This window comes from Pagrus pagrus, assembly GCF_965226575.1.
Source record: "Pagrus pagrus genome assembly, chromosome: 6".
NCBI lineage: Eukaryota > Metazoa > Chordata > Actinopteri > Spariformes > Sparidae > Pagrus > Pagrus pagrus.
In genome coordinates, this window is record NC_140190.1 from 14,437,360 (window position 1) to 14,457,746 (window position 20,387).

Here is a 20,387-nt window from a genome sequence, read left to right on the forward strand (position 1 = left end):
GTTCTGGTGGTTCGAGGCTACTGACGGAGAGAAACATTCTATCCTCCTCCTCTGTGATGAATTCTCTCTGTATGATTGTTAAATATTGGCATCAGCTCCTGAGCTTTGACCTCGCTCATTGATTAGACTCCACTGGCATCAAGGTCTGAGGTTCACTGTTGACATTTTAGGCAGCGCAAAAGACATGTGCTGTCAAACTTTGTAGCCACTCTGGAAATGTTCAAAGAGGAGGTACTGTTGTTGTTGTCTGCACTCGGCCAGATATCTGCAAACGTTGGAAAATGTACCAAAGCAGCAGCGATAAAAAAAGGGACCAGAAATATTTATTTTTGCATGAAAGATTGTTTTAAACATGCTGTTCATGTTTGTTTTTTTGTTTTTTTTACATATATATCGACCAGCGTATTTCCTCTCAAATGTAGGAGCGAGTTGGCTGTCAGCGGTAGCCTTTGCAGTGCGTTGAAGTGCGTTGAGACACAAGTGACACAACAGTGAACCTTTCCCTCGTTAGTTCTTTGACGTCGGTTCGGTGTGTCTGGGCCCTACATCCAGTGTTTCAGACTATCGCATCTCAGTGGAAGGATTTTGCTCAGGTGAAAAAAGTAGGCGCAGTTTCCATCCTGTGTGTGTGGACGACCTCGAAACACAGCTGAAAGCCTCAGTATTTGCCAGTAAGTGGACCAAGTTATCACTTTTTAGAGGACGAGCCTTCACAGTCAGTTTATGAACGATATGCAGAGACAAAAGAGAGCGAAAAATGAATGAAAAAAGGCAGCGAGAGTGACAGACAAAAATGTGGAAAAAAAGATGAGAAAAACAGGAGATAGAAGAAGAGAAAGAGGAGACCTGGTTTCTCCTCTGGCAGCCAGGAGACGGGGAGGAGGAGGGGGAGGAGGAGGAAGAGGAGGAGGATGAGCAGTGTGGCAGGCTGCAAATAGAGCTGGAGAGAGAGAGAGAGAGAGAGAGAGAGAGAGAGAGAGCAAGGGCACTTTCTAAATGAATTTGGCTTTCAGCGATAGGGAGTCTACTCAACTGCTGTGCTGCTAATGTGTGTGTGTGTGTGTGTGTGTGTGTGCAGGCATATGTGCTTGTATGTTCATATCCTCATATATACACATGTATGACTGCCAGCGTTTGTTGGAGTGTTGCCTCTCAGTGTGTGTGTGTGTGTGTGTGTGTGTGTGTGTGTGTGTGTGTGCTTGTGTGTGTTTCTCCCTGCATGTGGGCATCCGCAGCTGATTTTGTGTCTGTGTACGTGTGCGTGTGTGTATCTTTAATACACAAATGGTTTTCGCAAGTATGTGTGTGAAAAACATTAGCGTGCGTGTTTATGCATATCTATCGGACAGGCGACTGCATAATGTTCCTAAACGATGGTGTGTCAGAAAAAGACAAGGCGAGGGTGTGTGCATGTGTGTGTGTGTGTGTGTGTGTGTGTGTGTGTGTGTATGTGGGGGGGGGAGGTTTAGGCACACTGTCACCAGGATTGGAAGTGACAGGCAGGAAGTATCAGAGGCAGCTGGGTAACAGCCCACTAACCACACAGGGGAGGGCTGTACACTGAACAACATTACCAGTGGGAGAGAGACTATAGAGAGAGGGAGAGAGAGGGAGGGAGAGACTACAGAGAAGGGGAAAAAAAATAAAAATATCAAGGAAATAGAAAGAAAAGAGGACATTGGAGTAAAAACGGTTTTGTTCGCTGTTATAAAACCAAGAAACTTCAGAGCATCTTTACATATTCTTTATACAGAACTTTAAAGGAGTAGTTCAGCATTTAAGGATATACGCTTATTTGCTTTGCTTCTGAGAATGGGATGAGACAATGTCATGTGTCTGCTGAACATAACTTGTGGTGTACAGATTCCCACTGATGGCTTCAGGCTGGTCCTCTGAGTGATGGTTGGTTGCGCTAACGGCAGGAAAAATAAGACTCATACCTGGTAAACGTGGACGTAAAAATGGATGTAAGGTTTCAAACATGGGCTTTGTAAACGCACACATACGTGCTGGGCCGAAGGATAAGCTAGTGTTCGTCAAGGAACTGCTAATCATACGCTTATTCCTCATAACACACCGTGTAAATGCAACTTTGAAGATTCTGGTATGTAGGTAAGAACTTTGGAGAGAGCGAGGTGAGTGCATCTTCCCGTTTTTCATCTTTTTTGCGAAGCTACGCGAAGCAAAATGTCCTGGATAGATATAAAAACATAAAGCAAAGATGAGAGTGGTATTGATCTTCTCGTCTTTCTAAAATGATTTAATCTCATGCTCTAGCTCAAGGGTTCAAGAGCAGTTCAACAGCAGGAGAAGAGAAAGAAAGAAAGAAAGAAAGAAAGAAAGAAAGACAAAAAGAAAGAAAGAGGACAGCCATGAGGCCACTGGTTGAAGAAAGCAAAGTCATTAGGCAGTAGAACAAAAATATTCAGAGACAGAAGCAAGCGACAGAGATAGACGGTGAGTAATAGAGATAAGGCGAGGGGCCGCTATGAGTCAAACATGAAGACAGGATGAGAGATGAAAAGACAAACCTAAAACAGGGGGAGTGAGAGAGAAAAGAGGGTGAGATGATGAAGAGAATAAATAATGAGCCACGAGGGGAGAGAACAGAGGAGGAGAGACGGAAGGTTAGGGCGGATTAAAAAAAAAATAAAATAAAAAAAGATGAAAATATCAGAGGACGGCAAGAGAAAGGAGAGAAGGAGGAGGGAAGGTCAGCGAAGGAGAGGAGAGGAGGAGGACAGACAGAGCGGGTGACGGAGGGAGAGAGAGAGAGAGAGAGGTTGTTTGTATCTCATATGAGTCCATTAAAGTTTGAATAGTTCTCATCTCTCTTTCTGGTTCCTGCTGCTGGAGGAGAGCAGCTGCTGCACACACACACACACACACACGCGCGCGCGCGCACACACACACACACACACACACACACACACGTTCAGATACAGTATGCAAACACATAAACAAACACACACTGAGGTTGACGTGTGTGTGTGCGTGTGTGTGTGTGTGTGTGTGTGTGTGTGCGCGCAATGGGGAACTGCACAGAGAGAGAAGACGAGATTAGAAAAGCAGGCCAAGAGACGGTTTCCCATGGTGCATCTCTGGAAGCATCTGTATTAGACCGGGTTGTGTCAACACTGACTGCTCCTCCAGCTGAGGCCGAGAGGGAGGGCGAGAGACACAGAGGCAGGCAGACAGAGAGAGAAAGAGAGAGAGACAGAGAGAGAGGGGGCAATGTGAAATAAAAATGTGTATGCATTTCTGAGTGTGCCTGACAGACACACAGGGAACGACAGATCACTCTGAATGCAGAGGAGGGCAGAAAAAAAGAGGGATGAAGATAAATAGAGGAGGCCTTTGAAGAGAGCGAGAGAGAGGATTTGTATATAAAAGAGTCTCAGAGAGAGAAAGAGGGAGAAAAAGAGTGACAGTGATGGATGAGAGAGAGATAGAGGGATGGATGGAGGGAGAGGCGAAGGGACAGGCGGAGGGTTAGAGGATGGAGAGGCGGCAGACGGAGATTGACAGCCTCCTTTCCCGGGGACGGATGAATAAACCGGCGCAGGGGGGAGGGAGGGCGGCGAGGGGAGAGAAAAGATGGAGAAAAGGAGTGAGGGATGGAGATGGAGGGGGGGGGGAGGTAATGAGAGATAGAGTGCGTCTCCGTAATCAAGCCATAAAGGAAAGCGCGAGCGAGGGAGCGAGGGGAAAAAGACGAGTGGGCTCTGAATGAGTCAATCATGATTAATCAAGACGCTTCTCGCTCTCTTTCTCTCTCTCTCTCTGTCTCTCTCTTTTCGCTCAGACTCATCATCATCATCATCATCATCATCACCATCATCATCACACAGACACACAAAATGTTGCTTTCCACTGCATCCCCATCAGGACACATACATTCATGTTTTTGATGTCTCCCGAGCAGAGGTTTGTTGGTTTGTGATCCTTTTTAAAAATGAGACTCAGTCAGCCGTCTCACACTGAAGGAGCTACAACAGCAGAATATGTACAGTGTTGATATTTGGTGTCTGGAGCTCAAAGCAGCCGGCTCAGCACAGCAGGAGGTGTGGAGTGACAATAACACTCAGGGTCACAGGTGGGTGGGTGGATGGATGGATGGATGCTGGGAGCGTCTGCAGCAAGTGACAGGTTTCAGGTGAGTCTTGGGACAAGAGTGAGCAGGGCAGTGACCGGCTGTTGTGTAAAGGGTGCAGTGGATATGGATTCGTTCAGTGAGAACGAATTTGTTCAAGGTTTGGCTACTTGTAACCACTTGCAATCCAGTTCCCAGAAGTCGAAACCGTCGTTATGATGCATGCCAAACGCACAACTAAGCGTATCCTCGGTTTGCAGAAGCGTACGTTGCCATTTTGCCAACACAAGTTATGTCCTTTGACATGAAAGAAACTTGCAAAAAGTTCACCCCTTAATGAAAATCCAGCCATTATCTACTCAACCCTCATGCAAGTCTGAAGTTTCATCGTCCACAAAACAGCTTCAGAAATGTTTTGTGGGCTACGAAACATCACTTGACTTTGCATCAGCATGAGGGTTGAGCAGATAATGACTGGATTATCATTTTCGGGTAAACTTTTCCTTTAAAAGTGATCTTCCCTCCTGGATTGAGAGGTGAGACTATGCAGTATGTCACAAAAAAAAGAAAACAACAGCAAATTATAGAAAAGTTAAGAAACATAACCCTGATCTTTCTAACCAGTCTACTGATGATCCCGTGCCTTAAAGGATGTGTTTGAATCTTTTTTTGACCTGAATCGTGAATATCAGGCGTTAATTCTTATTAAATTCATCGTCTTTTGTCTTTTCTTGGGGTTTGTTGACAATAAGAAAAACACATAATATCATCAGCGTTATCCTTTAAGGTGCAACTAATTAAACAACTCGAGTGTGATGGTGCCACTTTATCTTTTTTCCACAGGCTCTAATGTGCTCTACAGAAAAAGAGCGGATGAGAGAAAACCTCCCCTCTGCTGCCTCGGCGTCGCTGCTTGTGAGGAGTGTGTGAATCCTCAGACAGAAAGAGAAAAAATAGGGCACTTTCATATTTATTCAAGTGTCAGATCCAGAGCTGTCTATAGGGAGAAGGGAAGAGAGAGGAAGGGAGGAAGAGAGGAAGGAGGGCTGCAACCACAGGAACTCTGAGGTTTCACAAGCCTTCCTCTTTCTCTTCTCTATTTGTGAACACACACACAGACACAGAGTGAGGCACACACACTCATCAGCCTGCATGGACACACGGGGGGAAAGGCAAACAGAAGAAGAAAAGAAAGTTAGGAGGAGATAAAGGAGAAGAAAAGCAAGGATGGCTGTCAAAAAACAACCCCTGCATGTGCATCAATCAGTGTGTGTGTGTGTGCTTGTGTGTGTGCGAGCTGTGAATGCAACAAACCAAGTTATGTCCCAGGTCTTAATAGACAGAGCAGCTAAATGAGGATTATGCGCAGGTGCCAAACAGGCCGTGATCCTCCGTCTCAGAGATGTCACATCAATTCTGGGTACACGCGGCGCTGAATAGATAAACCTTCATCAGCGCAGCCAAAAGAACAGGAAGCAGCTCCCTGTCGAATGTGACACACAAACACAGAGAGCAGACCCGATAATACCTCAGAGCAATTACCTGCTGCCGCTTTCACCTTGGCTGAGAAACGTAAACCAACACTTCCTCCTGGTGGATCTGCTGTGAACTACAGGAAGCCTGAGGCAGTCACACGCTCTGCACTTCTCAAACAGATTCAGTGAAGCTGTTGATCTGAGAACTCTGTTGTTTATAACTCCATGTTGGTCCTAAAGAAGCTGGGCTAACAGATGTAGGAGGGGTAGACTCAAAGTCAGCATGAATCCAAGTAGAAGACACTTCTGTGCTCTCAGGAAGTCACACGACATCATGAAAGATCATATTTAGAGTCGTTTAAACCAGAACCAGATGTTACTGTGTGTACTGTACTGGGGTGTTGACTCCTGCCGATATCTGTGCTAGCTTCTGGTCCTGTTGATCTCTAACTCAGGAGGTTTTCTTACAGGTTTCAGTCTTTTAGTAAAGAGGGAATAGATTACTTCAGTACGGTGCTGTGAAGGGCAGGTTTTAATGTCCTTTTCAGTGTTTTTGCATTTTTACTCCATTAGCTACAAATGTAATTGACTATTTTTAACAGAAATTAATTGTCTGTGAAAACATGACATCTTTTTCAAATGTAAATAATTTTTTTAACGAGTGGTATATCATTTTATCACAATAAAATCCAACTAAAAACTGCACTCCTGTGCAATTTTAAGTGTGATTATCTGTATTTTGGCAGTATTAAACCATATTTAGTTAATTTCACTTTTTACACGTAAAATTTTTTTATCAAACATGAAAAATAAATCCAGGTACTGTTATTTTACAGGAACCACATAAATTTCCATAATTGAATAAACAAGCTGTTCTCAGCTGAAAATAAGGTCCCCAAAACACTGAAGCTAGAAAGGTGGCAGGGTCCGCCACATATAAACAAAGTAAAACAGTATGAAATTGTGTTTTCCTTTAAGGTCAGTTTGTTTATTCAGTCATGAAAACATTTTTTTTTACAGTGCAGACAGCAGAATGAAGCCAATTTACTAGCGTTAACTAAAAAAAAAATATCAGAGGGAAACTGGATTCTTGCAAAAAATATATAAATCAAGCACCGTCAATGACCCAGAACTTCAAACGGGATCTGCTGCCTGTAGCTACAAATGTAGCTGACCATCTGTCAAAGCAAACTTTACAGGGTTCCCTCACCTTCCAAAACATGAAACACAAGGAGCGCTCCAGACCCAGTTCTCTCAAAACCAAGAATCAAAGACAGCTTGGTTTGAGATATGGATCAAGCTTAATTTCTGAACAACACTGCAGTTCTTTATGATGAAGACTAGCGGGCTTTATAGAAGCTCGCAGACCGCAGTTACAAAGAGACGGACTTGACAGGTTTCTCAGTGGTGCTGCCTGTTACAGTGATGAAAGAAAACTTTGGGAGACACATGCAAACAGCAGAACACAGCCTGTTTACTAACATTAGGTTTGAGCAAATATAAAAAGAATTTTTATTCTTGCACAGATATAAATTCAAACACCTTCAATGACACGTCTATCATCTATTTTTTCCCTCATATTCACAATCTTCCAAGGATTTCTAAGACCCATGGGAACCCTGACTTTAAGTTGCGGTTAAGGTTAATTCTTTGAAGTTCAAACAAACATGCATGACAAGTCCTTAAAGGATAAGTTCACCCAAAAATCAAAAATGTTTTGTGGACTACGAAACTCTGCCCGACGTTCCATCAGCATTGGGTTTAGTAGATAATGACTGAATTGTCATTTCTGGGTGAACTTCTCCTTTAAAAGGGCCAAAAAACCCCTGAAATTTCAATATCTACGATTCCATGACAACTCCATCCACAGAGGTCAGAAGATTAAAAGCCCCAGCAGCTGCTAATTAGGCTTTGTGGCGAGTTTGTTTTCCATACTTTTTGGCAAAGCTGATCCTGCAAAAAAGGTTAGTAGGTATAATTAATTAATTGATGGTTCAATGAACTAATGTGTTATCATGTTTTTGAACTGCGACATGTGTGGGACCCATTGTTTTGCAAAACTAAAACAAGAAGAAAATATTACAAGCAAACATTTAAGGTGCAATATGTAAGAATTTTAGTTCAAAACCACCAAAAATGAACAAAAGTTATCAAACAGAATGTGAAGAAATATAAATTTGTGATGTTATGACGTCTATGTATTGTTACAGATATTTATGGAAGTTAGCATGCTAACCAGCTAGCCCTGACACGTCACAGTCCAAAGCTCCTGATGCTCAGAGCTCCCACTCCTGACCACTAGCTAAATGGCTGCCTGAGCTAACTAGCTAAAGGCAGCTACAGCTAGCAGCAGTTAACGTTTACTTTGGTGATATGCTGCCCTCTGTTGGCTTGGGGGTAGCAACGCGACATGTGAACAATTTTTACATATCGCACCTTTAATGTTGCGAGGACAATGTGAGTTGGTTGTTTCTAGCACTGCTCAGTCGGCCAGCCAGCTCTTAAATCAAAGATGTTGGACTTTTAATACCTTGATGAGATTAACTGGAACCAATGTCTGCCTAAAAGAAAGGATATGTAACAAAATCTTAAATGGGCTGCTTGGAAGTAAGTGTAGAGGTGCGTCTTAGTTAAAACTGGATTAAAATGCCGCTACAGAAATCAAATGTGGCCACCAAACCATTAACAGCAATCCGGAGACGTTCAAAAAGAGTGACAGAAAAGCAGGGAGAGTTTCTTATGATTTGATTGACTTTATTTGTAAGGCACCAGAAGTCCTTCCTTACTGCAGAACATTTCATATTATTTATAGTAAATGTTTGTTGTACTTTTTTATAGTTTTTTTTTTGTTTTTTGTTTTAATGAAGCTATGATTTCAGACACAAAACATTTTTTTTTTTTTTTTTTGCCAAAGTACACACTTTCAGGTTTTACATTATGCACAAAATAAGTATTTAAAAAAAGACCTTTACAAAGCTCAAAACGCTTACAATGCTTCACGCTATGGGGGCAAAAAGTTGGGGAGGTGGGATGTGACATGGGGGTAAAGAGGAGTCGGGAGTCAGAGAAGAAGAAAGGGGTCAAAGGGCAAAAGTACTGCAGTTTCCCCCCTGGTGTCACATCAGTTTTGTAACACAATAGCACAGGAATCATCCAGGACAAACAAGAAAAGATGCAGCTATATACACATAAAGCTTTCTATGTATAACTGTATACAGAGGCGAGCACCTCCAACTACTTTAACAAATACATAGAATTTCATTTGTATGTTTATAACGTCAGCTTTGTAATTCTCACTCTAGTTCATATCGATTAATATCTCAAAACAAACAAGAGGAAAAAGGAAAACAAGTGCATTGATCACAGAAAATTTGGACCAAACATTCTTTAAAAAAACGTCTCCACTAGAAAGAAATCAATCTCGTTTCCCCCGCAGACATGCATTGATGTGTGTGTGTGTGTCGCTTTGTCTACACAGTCTGCATACACTACGACGAGTACAGTATGTAGCTACATACGTACAGTGTGATGGGAGACGATGTGCTGCGAGCTTAATTCACAAGCAGAATAGCGTGTTAGCTTTAGCTGTAGTAGGAACAGGAATGCATTTTATCTCTGTGGTTCATCAGCAACGACCAAACCTGTACATCTGTTTACACACACCGTGTTAATGTATTCACATACATACACAACAACGGGCATCATAAAAGGAACAGTTTGTCATCTCAACTTCCAGACACAAGACGGGTTTTATTATTCTGTTTGCTTTCTGAATGATTCAACAATAAAATGTGCTTTATCATCACCATCATGCTAAAGAGTGTTTACAAATCAAAAGGATGTTTGTTTAAGTATGAAACTCTTCATATCAATTCATTCTCACAGTGTAGCCATCAAAACAGACAGAGGAGGCGAAGTAAGGTGTGTGTTCCTGTGCCTGTCTGCGTGTGTGTGTGCGCAATGGGGAACTGCACAAAGAGAGAAGACGAGATTAGAAAAGCAGGCCAAGAGGCAGTTTCCCATGGTGCATCTCTGGAAGCATCTGTATTAGTCTGTTGGGTTTGTAAACCATATCAACATTCAGACAAACACGGGCCGCCACCGTCGACTCATTCAATCAAACAATCTTTGTGCCATGGTCAGAGGTTCGATCACCACTGAGGCTACCTCTGGTGGAAATGTTTGCGTTCTTTGAACAACTTCAATATGTACATTTCAGTGTGTTCGGTGTGTAGAGAGCAAACATTTAGGCTTTTGTCCACACATATACAGATATTTAGCAAAATGAATTTTTTCCTAGGTCTGAGATTTTTTTAAAACGCCTTCTAAAGTTCCAAGAAACAATTAACTTAATTCAAGTACGCCCATCGTTGTTTTGTGTAATGAACCTGGAACTACGACAATCACGACCATTTGTTTACTCTCAGTTAAAACTTAACTGTTGTAAACTGTTTTGGATTATTTTATTTGAAGCAGAAATAGACAACTTTTCAACTGCCCCCTCTCCTTGAGTTTCCTGTGGTATTACTGTTGGCGCTGCTGTTGCAAAGACAGAGTTAGCAACATGGCTACTGTCCAACGTAAGAACCCCTTTTTAACCTAAAAACCCAGATCTCAGCGCTATAAAAAGGGCAGAGTTAAACACCCGGCTATATTAGTAAGTAGGCAGGTTTTGTTACTTACTGATCTAATACGAAAGGTGGAAACGTCAACAGGGGAACAGACTTTGACAGAACCAGAGCTCTCTCCTGTCAGTTCACTCTTGTTTTACCTCAGTTTCCATCACTCTCCCTCTTCACCTTCTCTGCCTCCTCCATCAGCGGGGTTCTTTTGAATTTCCACAGTTCTTCCAGCGTTACCCGGGGATAGCGACTGGGGAAAACAATGCCTCTTCCTGCTTTGGTTGCTCAGTGCCAGACGGGCTTGCTATGTACTGTACTGTAAGCATGCTTGTTTTGGTGTTTGGAATCATTTTTGCCGTCTCATGTGTCCAGAGATATTTTATAAAACGAAGGTTGTGTGGACAGAATTTGTTTTTAAACAGAGGAAATTATTGATTTAGAAAAATATCCGTAAATGTGTGGACAAGGCCTTTTATGGGGCCATTCTTTCTGCTACTAGCCCCGTTAAAGCCCCTACACACCCTTAGTCCACCCAGTAGGCTGTCTTCACTCATGTCGCCTGATCAGACCTCCTCTCTCTTCTCCCTCACACTTCTAGTGGTAATTAGTACTGGGAAACTCAGATTTCTGTGAAAGCTTTGATATATCTGACATTGCCCTTAATTATACAGAAGCGCCTGAAAGCCAAATGAACATGGATGCCTCATGTCAGCCAAAGTTCATCGTTCAGCAATTAAGCTCAAGTAATTAAATGGGGCATTAGCCTGCAACAAAGATCTCCTGCTGGAATCAAACTGGGGGCGTTGCCATTCGTGACAATTTGGACAGAGATTTTGAACACAGTCAGAATTTGGTGACATCACATTGTTAACGGCGTCGTTTCACCCAACTTCCACCTGACGAGAGGCCTGATCGGACAAGGTAATTGAAAACAGCTGAGTAGGTGTGCAGGGCCTGTGATGCTAATGGGGAGTTTGCGTTTTTTTGACTCATCAGAGCGGCTGTGGAGGACGCTTGTGCTTCATCTGTGAGATCTGAGAGTCATGGAGATTTTCAACTCAAAAAATCATCTGTATTATGCAGTGTGTAGACAGACCTGTGAATCCAAATGTACAGTATTCAAATTTACAGGCAGGATCAAAAGCTTAGGCCTAGCTCTGTTTCTTGCCGAGATGTTCCTTAAAATAGACCGAAAAACTTGATCATGACACAGACTGGGACTGACCGCATGCAGAGATTAATGTGACCGGTCTAGTCTCTGTATACTAAGTTTGTACACAGAGTGGATAAATAAGACACTCCCCTTGTGACACAGTCTGCACTCTGTCATTGTCCTGTCCTTGTTTTTGCTCAGGCCTGAACCCAACGCGGAGGAATTCCTCAAAGACACACACTGCCCTCTGCTGTCAAACACACAACATGCACACCCTCCCCCCTCTGTGAAGGAGGGTGCAGGAGTCAAGTGGCATCTTTGTCCTTTAATGATGAAAATGTTGCCTTTCTGTTAAGGTGCTGGGTGGATTTATCTGATGTAGGGGGGGGGCATTGCTTACAAAGATGGGTTTGTTACCTAGACTTACAGCTCTCAGCAGGAAGTTCGTCTGAGAAGGTGCTTTTCCTTTCTCCGTACAAATTTAGGATTATACACAACATAATTCTGCTTTAAAAGCAGCAGTTTTGGTTGTTATGTATGTGTGTGAGAAACTTTTGGGACGTTTCTCTCTTTAGCCAGGGCACTATTTTAACACCTGATCTCCGAAACAATCCAACATTTAAACTTCAAGCTAACTTTAAGCTGTGAATGAATGCATGCAATATGAACTGCCAAAAAGTATCAACACTACTGATCTCTGCAGGACCTCTTTCTTAGCAGAATGAAGTTTTTAGGAATTTTGTATTGTGTCTGCAAGTTTAACAGCTTGCCAAAGAATCCCTGTGTTTAACATTTAGCCTGTTTTAACACCTACAGTATGGTGTGTTCAGTCTCACAGATCGGTCCTGTGTAACATGGACACCCGCTTACAACACAGGCGAGACGTGAGGGGAGTGGGAGGAAGAGAAAAACAGAAACTGAACAGGAATAAGAACTGAGAGGCAGAGCAACAGGAATGCAGGAAGGAACAGAAATAGAAAGTAGTCCTGATAAAAAAATAAAATAAAATAAGCAAAAAAAAAAAGCTGAAGCTTAATCACATATAAAAAGGAGACAGCATCTGAGGAAAAGACAGAGAAAGGAAATATAAGGAAACAATCCAATATGGTAAATATGAGGAGATAGGGACCAGTCTGACATGAGAGGCAGGTGCCAAAGCTCGCCCAGTAATGGGAGTTGGTTAGGGGTCTGTAGCTGGAGCTGTGGTGATGGGATTGAAGCCCGTGTTAGCTAAGGTCAGAGAGAGGGAGACCAGGGGAGAGGCTGTAGATCTCTGGATAAAAACAGAGCTGAAGGGGGACACCATCTAATCAGACTTGTCTCCGTCCTCTTCGCGGTGGCTGTCGACTCCGTCACGTGATGCTTTCTCCTCCTTGGCCAGCTGGGCTTGGGAGGCCAGCAGGGAGGAGAGGGAGAAGAGACCAGAGGAGGTGGTGACGGCGGGGAGGGTTGGCTGGCTCAGGCCCAACGGCAGAGGGGTCATGGGCAGGGCCAGGCCCTGGAGCTGAGACAGCTGGTGAGCCTGAAGCTGCTGCTGCATGGAAGACAACCAGACCAAGTAAGACACAGCGGGATAGATCCAGCACACAAATCACTGCAAAACACAGAGGGAAATGCAAAATCTGCAACGCACAGACCTATTATACATCACAAATTATGTTTAATATATAACCCCTGAGGCACAGCGCTAATAGCTCAGGCACAATAGGATAGATGGATGGCTACAATACATGCTCCGTAGGAGATGGAAAATCTGCAGCACACATAACTTATTTATATTAGATGCAATTTTCAATACAACCCAGAGAAACACAAAAATGGAAACACTGTTTTATAGAGGACAGAGATGGTCCACTATAAAATATAAAAGCACACATGAATAAATACCACACATTTCATCTTAATGTAGAGGAAGAAAGATTGTTACTGCCAAGTGACTGCATTTTCATCACTCCCTGTTGGACACACACTGAACATGATGACACATCAGTGAGTTGATTTTATGACAATCCTGACTGACTTCCCATAAACAGCCTCAGTCTGCCAAGCTACACCTGCAGAGTCCACAGCTCTGCTTCACATTCAGAACCAGAGCTCAAATGCTCTGCGTCCTTATATAAGATGTATAAAGTATGATATTAACTGCTGTCAGTCAGATATTGGTGGGCATTTGTTTCTCTGTACTGAGAAGAGGTCCAGTCCTGAAAAAGACCTATGCAGGGCAGACTCCTCTGTATCTAAAGCAGCAGACACAAAGAAAAAGACAAGGCACCTATTTGAATCCTGCATCACAGTGATGGATAGGCTAAGCCAGCTAACACTAGACCCATAGAAACATGATGGAGAGGTTTGGCTAGCTAACACTAAAGCTCTGGCAAAATGATGGAGCAGCTTAGCCAACGGTTCTCAACCTGGGGCTCAGGACCCCTGAAGGGGGTTGCAGGATAATTTCCAGGGGTTGCCAGGTTTTCTTTTACATTACAGTACCAGTGCTATAGTTTTGCCTTAAAATTGATATTATTTAGTGCGTTTATTGGAGTCGAAGTATTCTTGCACAAGTTCTGAATGGAGGCACATACACACAAAGCCCCTTTTTTAATTTCATTTCCAACCTGATTTTTCTGGTGGCTCGCGACTCCAAAAGGTTGAGAACCACTGAACTCAGCTCAAAATCAGTCCAACTCAGCCTGAGAAAACAGTGTCATGTCTTCTTTGGGTCTGGAGGAGCTTTCTAAAATCTGAGAAAATAACCTGGATGATGTCATTGTGATGACATACAAGTGTATGCGTGGAGTTTAAACGATGTGTGCATTCATCAAAAAGAGCTCGACCCTCGCTAGATACTAAAAGTCAGGATACCTCTGCTGCTTTAATTCTGACCATACCCTATGCGATGCAAGGGCAACATTAAATCAGTGCAATATGTCTTCAAATTTTCCATTAAACTGATTTTAACAAAGAAACAAATTAAACCTCACTGGGAATTAAGGCCTCTGTCCAGAAAGCTTGTATTCATTATGGCACTTTTGTATTGGATTGCATTCGTTCATCTATTATAGTCACTGTATGTCATAATGATTTCATGAGAAAGATGGGCCCTATTAACATTTTTCTAACAATACTGATAACTGCATTTAGTTTGGTTTACAGAAAAAAAAGGACATTAGACATTAGAAACCACAGAATTGGTGCTAATGATCAATAATTGCTCTTTCTAGTCCTCATAAGACCCTCACGTGGGGCTGGAACATCATACCCTTATGATGGAGTTCATCTCTGGGGGGGTGACCTGCTTGGCCCTCTCTATGGCTGCCAGGACCTGCTGCTGGTGCTGGAGATGGTGGGTGAGGGTGGAGGGGGTGAAGACGAGAGAAGGAAAGTGAGGGAGACAATAAAAGCGAGACAGAAACAAGTGGAGGAGAGTTGGAGGGGGGGTGGGGAGGAGGGGGTGAAGAGGTTAGATCAATATCAATAGTCCCAACAGAGAACCGACAACCCTCTCTGGTGATGCATCCCCCCCTCCGGCCATTCAGCTATTCATCCAGTCATACACAAACACACACAACCACACACGCACACACACATACAAAAGCCTTGTGTGACACCGGTGAATGGATGGTTGGCTGGTGTGCTGTAATGGGTGGAGGTCAACGCCCTGGTGGGCAGATAAGAGCATGGCTTATCTGAATCACACAACCATTTATTACGCTGACACACACGTATAAAGGAAAAGAGGAGTGGGAGTGGGATGGGGGGGGGGGGGCATAGAAGGAAGGAGGGGGAGTGGAGGAGGAGGTCAAAAAGGGAGGGGGAGGGAGAGCTGCGAGGACAGATTGAATATGACACAGGAGAGTGGGGGAGGGAGGAATAAAAGCAAAAGTGAGGTGGAAAGGAACACGGGAAGCGAGTGATGATGAATGACGAGAGGAGGGAAGTGGAGATGAGGGAGGGATGCTGAGCGAGGGGTCAGCGAGGTGGAGAGGTAATGAGGCGGGAATGAGGGTGATCTCATTGCAGGATGTAAGGAATAAGGCTGAGGGTCAGAGGGTTAGTGACGTGGTTGTGTCAGTGTGTGTGTGTGTGTGCATGCGCATGTTCTTACCTCCTGAGACAGGTAGGGGAGGACTTGTGCGCAGATCCCGTTCAATCTCTTCACTATCTCAGCCTGTGGAAAGAGATTTATTTTAGTTAAAGGATAATACTGGTGTTACTCTACATTTCTAAAACCAACAGTGTGTTAGTCAGTCTTTCCAACATCTCTGCCCCGTCTGTGGCACACAGTCATTCCTACTTAGGATGTTAAACATATAAACTAGTCACAGATGAATTTCTAAAAAAAATAAATAGTCTAAGTAGCTTCCTAAAAAAGCAGGGCAATGTCATTTTTACATTACACAAACTGGAGTGAAGAGTCTGTTTGTTTGGGACTATTTTCAGATGCAGATTATTACACATTTGGGGCTCTAGTGAATATTTACAGCAGCAGAACACTGTACGTGGGACTGACTCAAAAACTACAGTGCAACAGTGTAACTCACTGATGTGCGTTCATCCGCACAGTTTTTTCACCGTGTTTTCACTTATGCTGCCTGATAAGAGCTTGCCACAGGACTACGTCAGACAGTGGTTGACTGACGGCTCCCTCCATCTCTTGTTAGATTCACTGCATCATTTTTAATGACTATGTTTACATGCACACTAATATTCTACAATTCTTCCAAATATGACAATATTCAAACTTTCATACGGGTCATTCATACAGCACTTCACCTTTGAGAGAATTAGGCCTTATTCCACATGGAGCATTTTCCGATTAAGACATGTGGGATATGCTCATATTCAGGTTTTAAGAGCACTCCAGCACTTCTCAGAATAGGCTTCTCAATTGTGACACATGATCTACCATCAGCTCTGTGTGTTGCCTAGCCAACACTTTGTAAGGTTATGGCAGAGAAGCATACACAAAATAAAAGCCCGGGCCCCAGAAAGAGAAAAACACCTGCTTCTTAACATTATAAAAGACTAAGATATCCACAGATTTCTGGACATGCACAAGTATGGCAATGCTGACCTTTTCAAAACAAATAGAAGAGGAGCGATTATGAAAGGGAACATGGTAAAAGGAATATTAATGGAATAGTCATTTAACTAGAAATATCGCCTTTTTCAGAATAAGAGCAAGAACTGGAATTTTTCGTGTACTTAAATGTAGTCATTGACTTAGTTTGGCCATGCCAGCAACAAATCTGCTACATAGCAGCAAGGGTTGGGAAAACCAGGACTGTGCCATTTTGGTTCTGAAGCATAGGGGTAAAAAATAAATTAATTTAGCTGCTTCCGTTTCAGGGTCCTCGTATTATGCATGCTTGTCTCACTGTCGACCAGTCATGACATACTGGGACACTTAAATACAAAAGAGCCATATTCAACTGTTATTAATAACATGTTCTTTTTTACTACTAGTATAGCTGTGAAAAGGGCCTATTTATTAAAATATGTAGTTGTACTTTGTTGATATCAAGGTCCTATCATGCATACTAAATAAAAACAGCTGTGTGGGTGTGCAGGGCCTTCAACTGAGGTCTCCTACAATAAACTACACCAGTTTGGCTACAAAGATAAAACTTGTGGTTTTATTGTTGTTTTTTGTCTTTTCATTGGAAAATACTATCAATTAAACTATCATTAAACCCTTGTGATTCAAACCCCACTCTCATCGGTATGGGAAACGTCTGCTATGACCTTCCCAAACTGGGGTGCACATATCATGCATTACACACTCACACGTCAGACTCCTGTTATTCACCTCATTAATTAAGTTGCTCATACTTAATACTCGTTCTCAAAACTCTTGGACGCACACGTGATCTCACACACACACACACACACACACACACACACACACACACACACACACACACACACACACACACACACACACACACACACACACACACACACACACACACACACACACACACACACACACACACACACACACACACACACACACACACTTTCCTCGGCGTGCACATACCCTATCTTTCTCACATACAGGTCTATTATCACATTTGGTTGGTAATCATCCAATCCGTCTGAGATATGCAAAGCAGCAGTAATTGTGTTAGAGCGTAATTTGTGGCGCGATGAGGAGAGAGGGGCCCTCCTAACAGTCATTAGGCATGCAGAGCACAGCTCCCCATCAAGCGCTTCACTCCTATCCGCTCATCATTACACATACACACTCCCTGACATATCTAAAATGTCTCTCTAAAATGTCTCTGCGGGACTCGCTCCATGCTAACTATGGCTCTTCCTCTTTTTCAGTGCCCTTTATGCCGTCTCTCTTTCCCTCTTTTTTCCCAACGCGGCTTCTGTCTCTTCTTTTATCTGCGCTCTCCATTATCCTCCTCTGTGTCTCTCCGAACACCTCTTTCTCTCTTTTGTCCTCTCTTTACATTTTACTCTGCCTCTTTCCAGCTTACCTCAAGTGTCACTGGAGCACACATTCACTGACAAGAGCATTGTATGTGTGCAAATAAAATGTAGGTAATATAACACTGGCCTAACACATCGAAGATCTGTAACTGACTGAATTATAGCCCTTGGAGAAGTCTTTGCTGCTTTTGGCCAATTTAAATATGCTTTATCTTTTGTAATTTGAAAAATGTAGACGCAAAAAGGAAAGCCAACATAGAGACAAAAATGTGTTTAAGTTGATTTAAGGAAGTGTGGAAGGCAGCCTAAACAAACCTAACATTTCACAGACTTCCTCAGAGTGTCCTGATTTTGTCCCTGAATGATCTTCACTCTTTGAGTGTCCTGTGTTACTGCTTCCTGCCAAGAATACAACAGGACATGATACTTCATACATCATTTATAAAGAATTTAAAAGGATCCTTTTATGAACTTTCAAATGCCAAGAGTGAATCTGAATCAAATGCACAGTCACAAAATCTGATGAAGTAGTAGAAATTAGTAACAAACAAACAGGAGATCATCTTCAAATTAGAGTTAGACAATTAGTCAATAATAGATTAGTTGACTGAATGAATAAAACCAACTACTTTGATAATTGATAGTTCATTTAATTGAAATGACAAACATATGCTGGCTCCAGCTTCTTCAATGTAAGGATTTGCTGCTTTTCTTTGTCTTTTATGAAAGTACATGAAGAGTCTGTTTGTTGGACAAAAGCAGACAAAGCACTCTGAAGACATCACTTTGGGTTCTGGGACATTGTGATGAGCATTTTTCAAGATTTTTTGACAATTTATAGACTAAATGATTAATCATTTAATCGTGAACTAACAGATATTCAGTTTGCATTCACATCAAAAAATGTTTTGGCATTTTTGCTTTAAAAATGAAATGACAAACTTATCATGAATTAATAAAATAGTTCCTGATTAATTTGCTGTCCATCAATTAATGACATTAATGACATCAGCTTTATTGCTGAATAAAGACTAAATGAATCATAGACTTCGCAACAGCAGCGATAACAATAATAGCACTTGGAAACACTAGTTGTCTGTCGCCACTATAAATAAAGTAAATAGATACTTCTTATTCCACACCTAACACGTATAACTCGCCCAGTTCAACCTATAGACACGAGTCCCCCTAGCACAGAAGAAAGCATCAGGAATTGGCTTTACTATACAGTATGATTGAGGCCGAAGAACTTGACTGAAGAATGTACATTATTCAAACACACAATGGAAACACCTACATTATATACGATATGAACAAAACATAGATGCTGGAGTTATGTTGTCAGGGGGGAGACACACTGGAGACTAAACATAGAGGAAGAAAAACACAGAGAGAAAACAGAACAATAGAAAGACAAAGAGGACCTGGCAACAATGCAGCTTCATTCAACATATTCCCAGTTCAATCCACAACTCAACCTTGCTTTTCCGCACCAAGACAAAACAGAGAGGAAACAGAGAGAGAGAGAGAGAGAGAGACAAAACAGAGAGAGAGAGAGAGAGAGAGAGAGAGAGAGAGAGAGAGAGCGAAAGCAGACAGAGTGGAGAGGCATTTTTTGAATTGAGTGGGACAGAGTGATCAAGAGGGAGCAATTGAATGTGTGAGAGTGCGAGAGAGAAAGAAAGAGGGAAATAGAGACAGAGGTGGAGAGGGAGGGGGAGGAGGAGCAGAAGTGGAGGAGGGGGAGGAGGTGGGGGATGGCTGTGCACAATAGGCCTAGACATGAATGCTCCTCGACACTCGTTTCCACACATCCCCTTCAATTTCAACTCTCTAATAGAACTAGCGACTCTCCGCACCCACTCACACTGTGCACAAAGAAAGCATGCGCGCGCACACACATACACACACAAACACACACAAATAAACGAGCATATGCACTGAGAGACACACACACACACACACACACACACACACACACATACACACACACACACACACAGGCTCGTACAGGCAGTGTCAACCCACCCACCCACACATTTTTTAAAATTGCAGACAGCCAAAAGGAAAGCACGTGAACAAATGTACAACATCACTCACACACACACACACACACACACACACACACACACACACACACACACACACACACACACACACGACATAACATACACAAACACACAACTGCACTCGTGACTGTGAATTTCATCCCTGTCAGTTAAAGGAAAAGGGTGGGATGAGCAGCACACACACAGCTGAAGATTGTGTGTGTACATGCTTGCCTGTAACAGTCTGTGTGTGTGCGAGTGTGTGTCTGTGTGTGACGGTCCCTGTCCTGTGCTTCCTCCCTCCGAGTTTGTGTGGCTGCATATATGTGAAGGTCTCTAAATCATGGAAGCTGCTACTTCTGTGTGTGCGTGTGTGTCCATTTGTCAAAGTGTGCTCGGTTCTCCCAATATGGCTGTCAGAGTGTGCCGTCAATCATAAGACAGTGTGTGTGCGTTTGTGTGGACGGGCAGCGCCAGACGAGGTCACCGATAAGGGCTGGCCCTTTGGAGGCCCATCGCTCTCTCCCTCCTACAGGCTGAGCATAAATTACTTCCCCG

At 42.9% G+C, this 20,387-nt stretch overlaps 1 protein-coding gene across 5 annotated transcripts in view; it reads right to left on the bottom strand.

Annotated features, from left to right (window-relative positions):
* Positions 1-8,298: 8,298 nt before the first annotated feature.
* tle5 (TLE family member 5, transcriptional modulator) overlaps positions 8,299-20,387 on the bottom strand; it is a 43,171-nt gene continuing 31,082 nt past the window's right edge. For 2 of the 5 annotated variants that reach the window (XM_084354919.1, XM_084354918.1), the window contains 3 exons: positions 15,446-15,508; positions 14,600-14,674; positions 8,299-12,877 (listed from right to left, as the gene is read on the bottom strand). In XM_084354919.1, coding sequence (XP_084211045.1) covers positions 12,650-12,877; positions 14,600-14,674; positions 15,446-15,508 — 366 coding nt within the window. In that variant the 3' untranslated portion in view covers positions 8,299-12,649. The remainder of the gene's footprint in view (positions 12,878-14,599; positions 14,675-15,445; positions 15,509-20,387) is intronic. The other 3 variants (XM_084354920.1, XM_084354922.1, XM_084354921.1) reach the window with 3 other exon arrangements.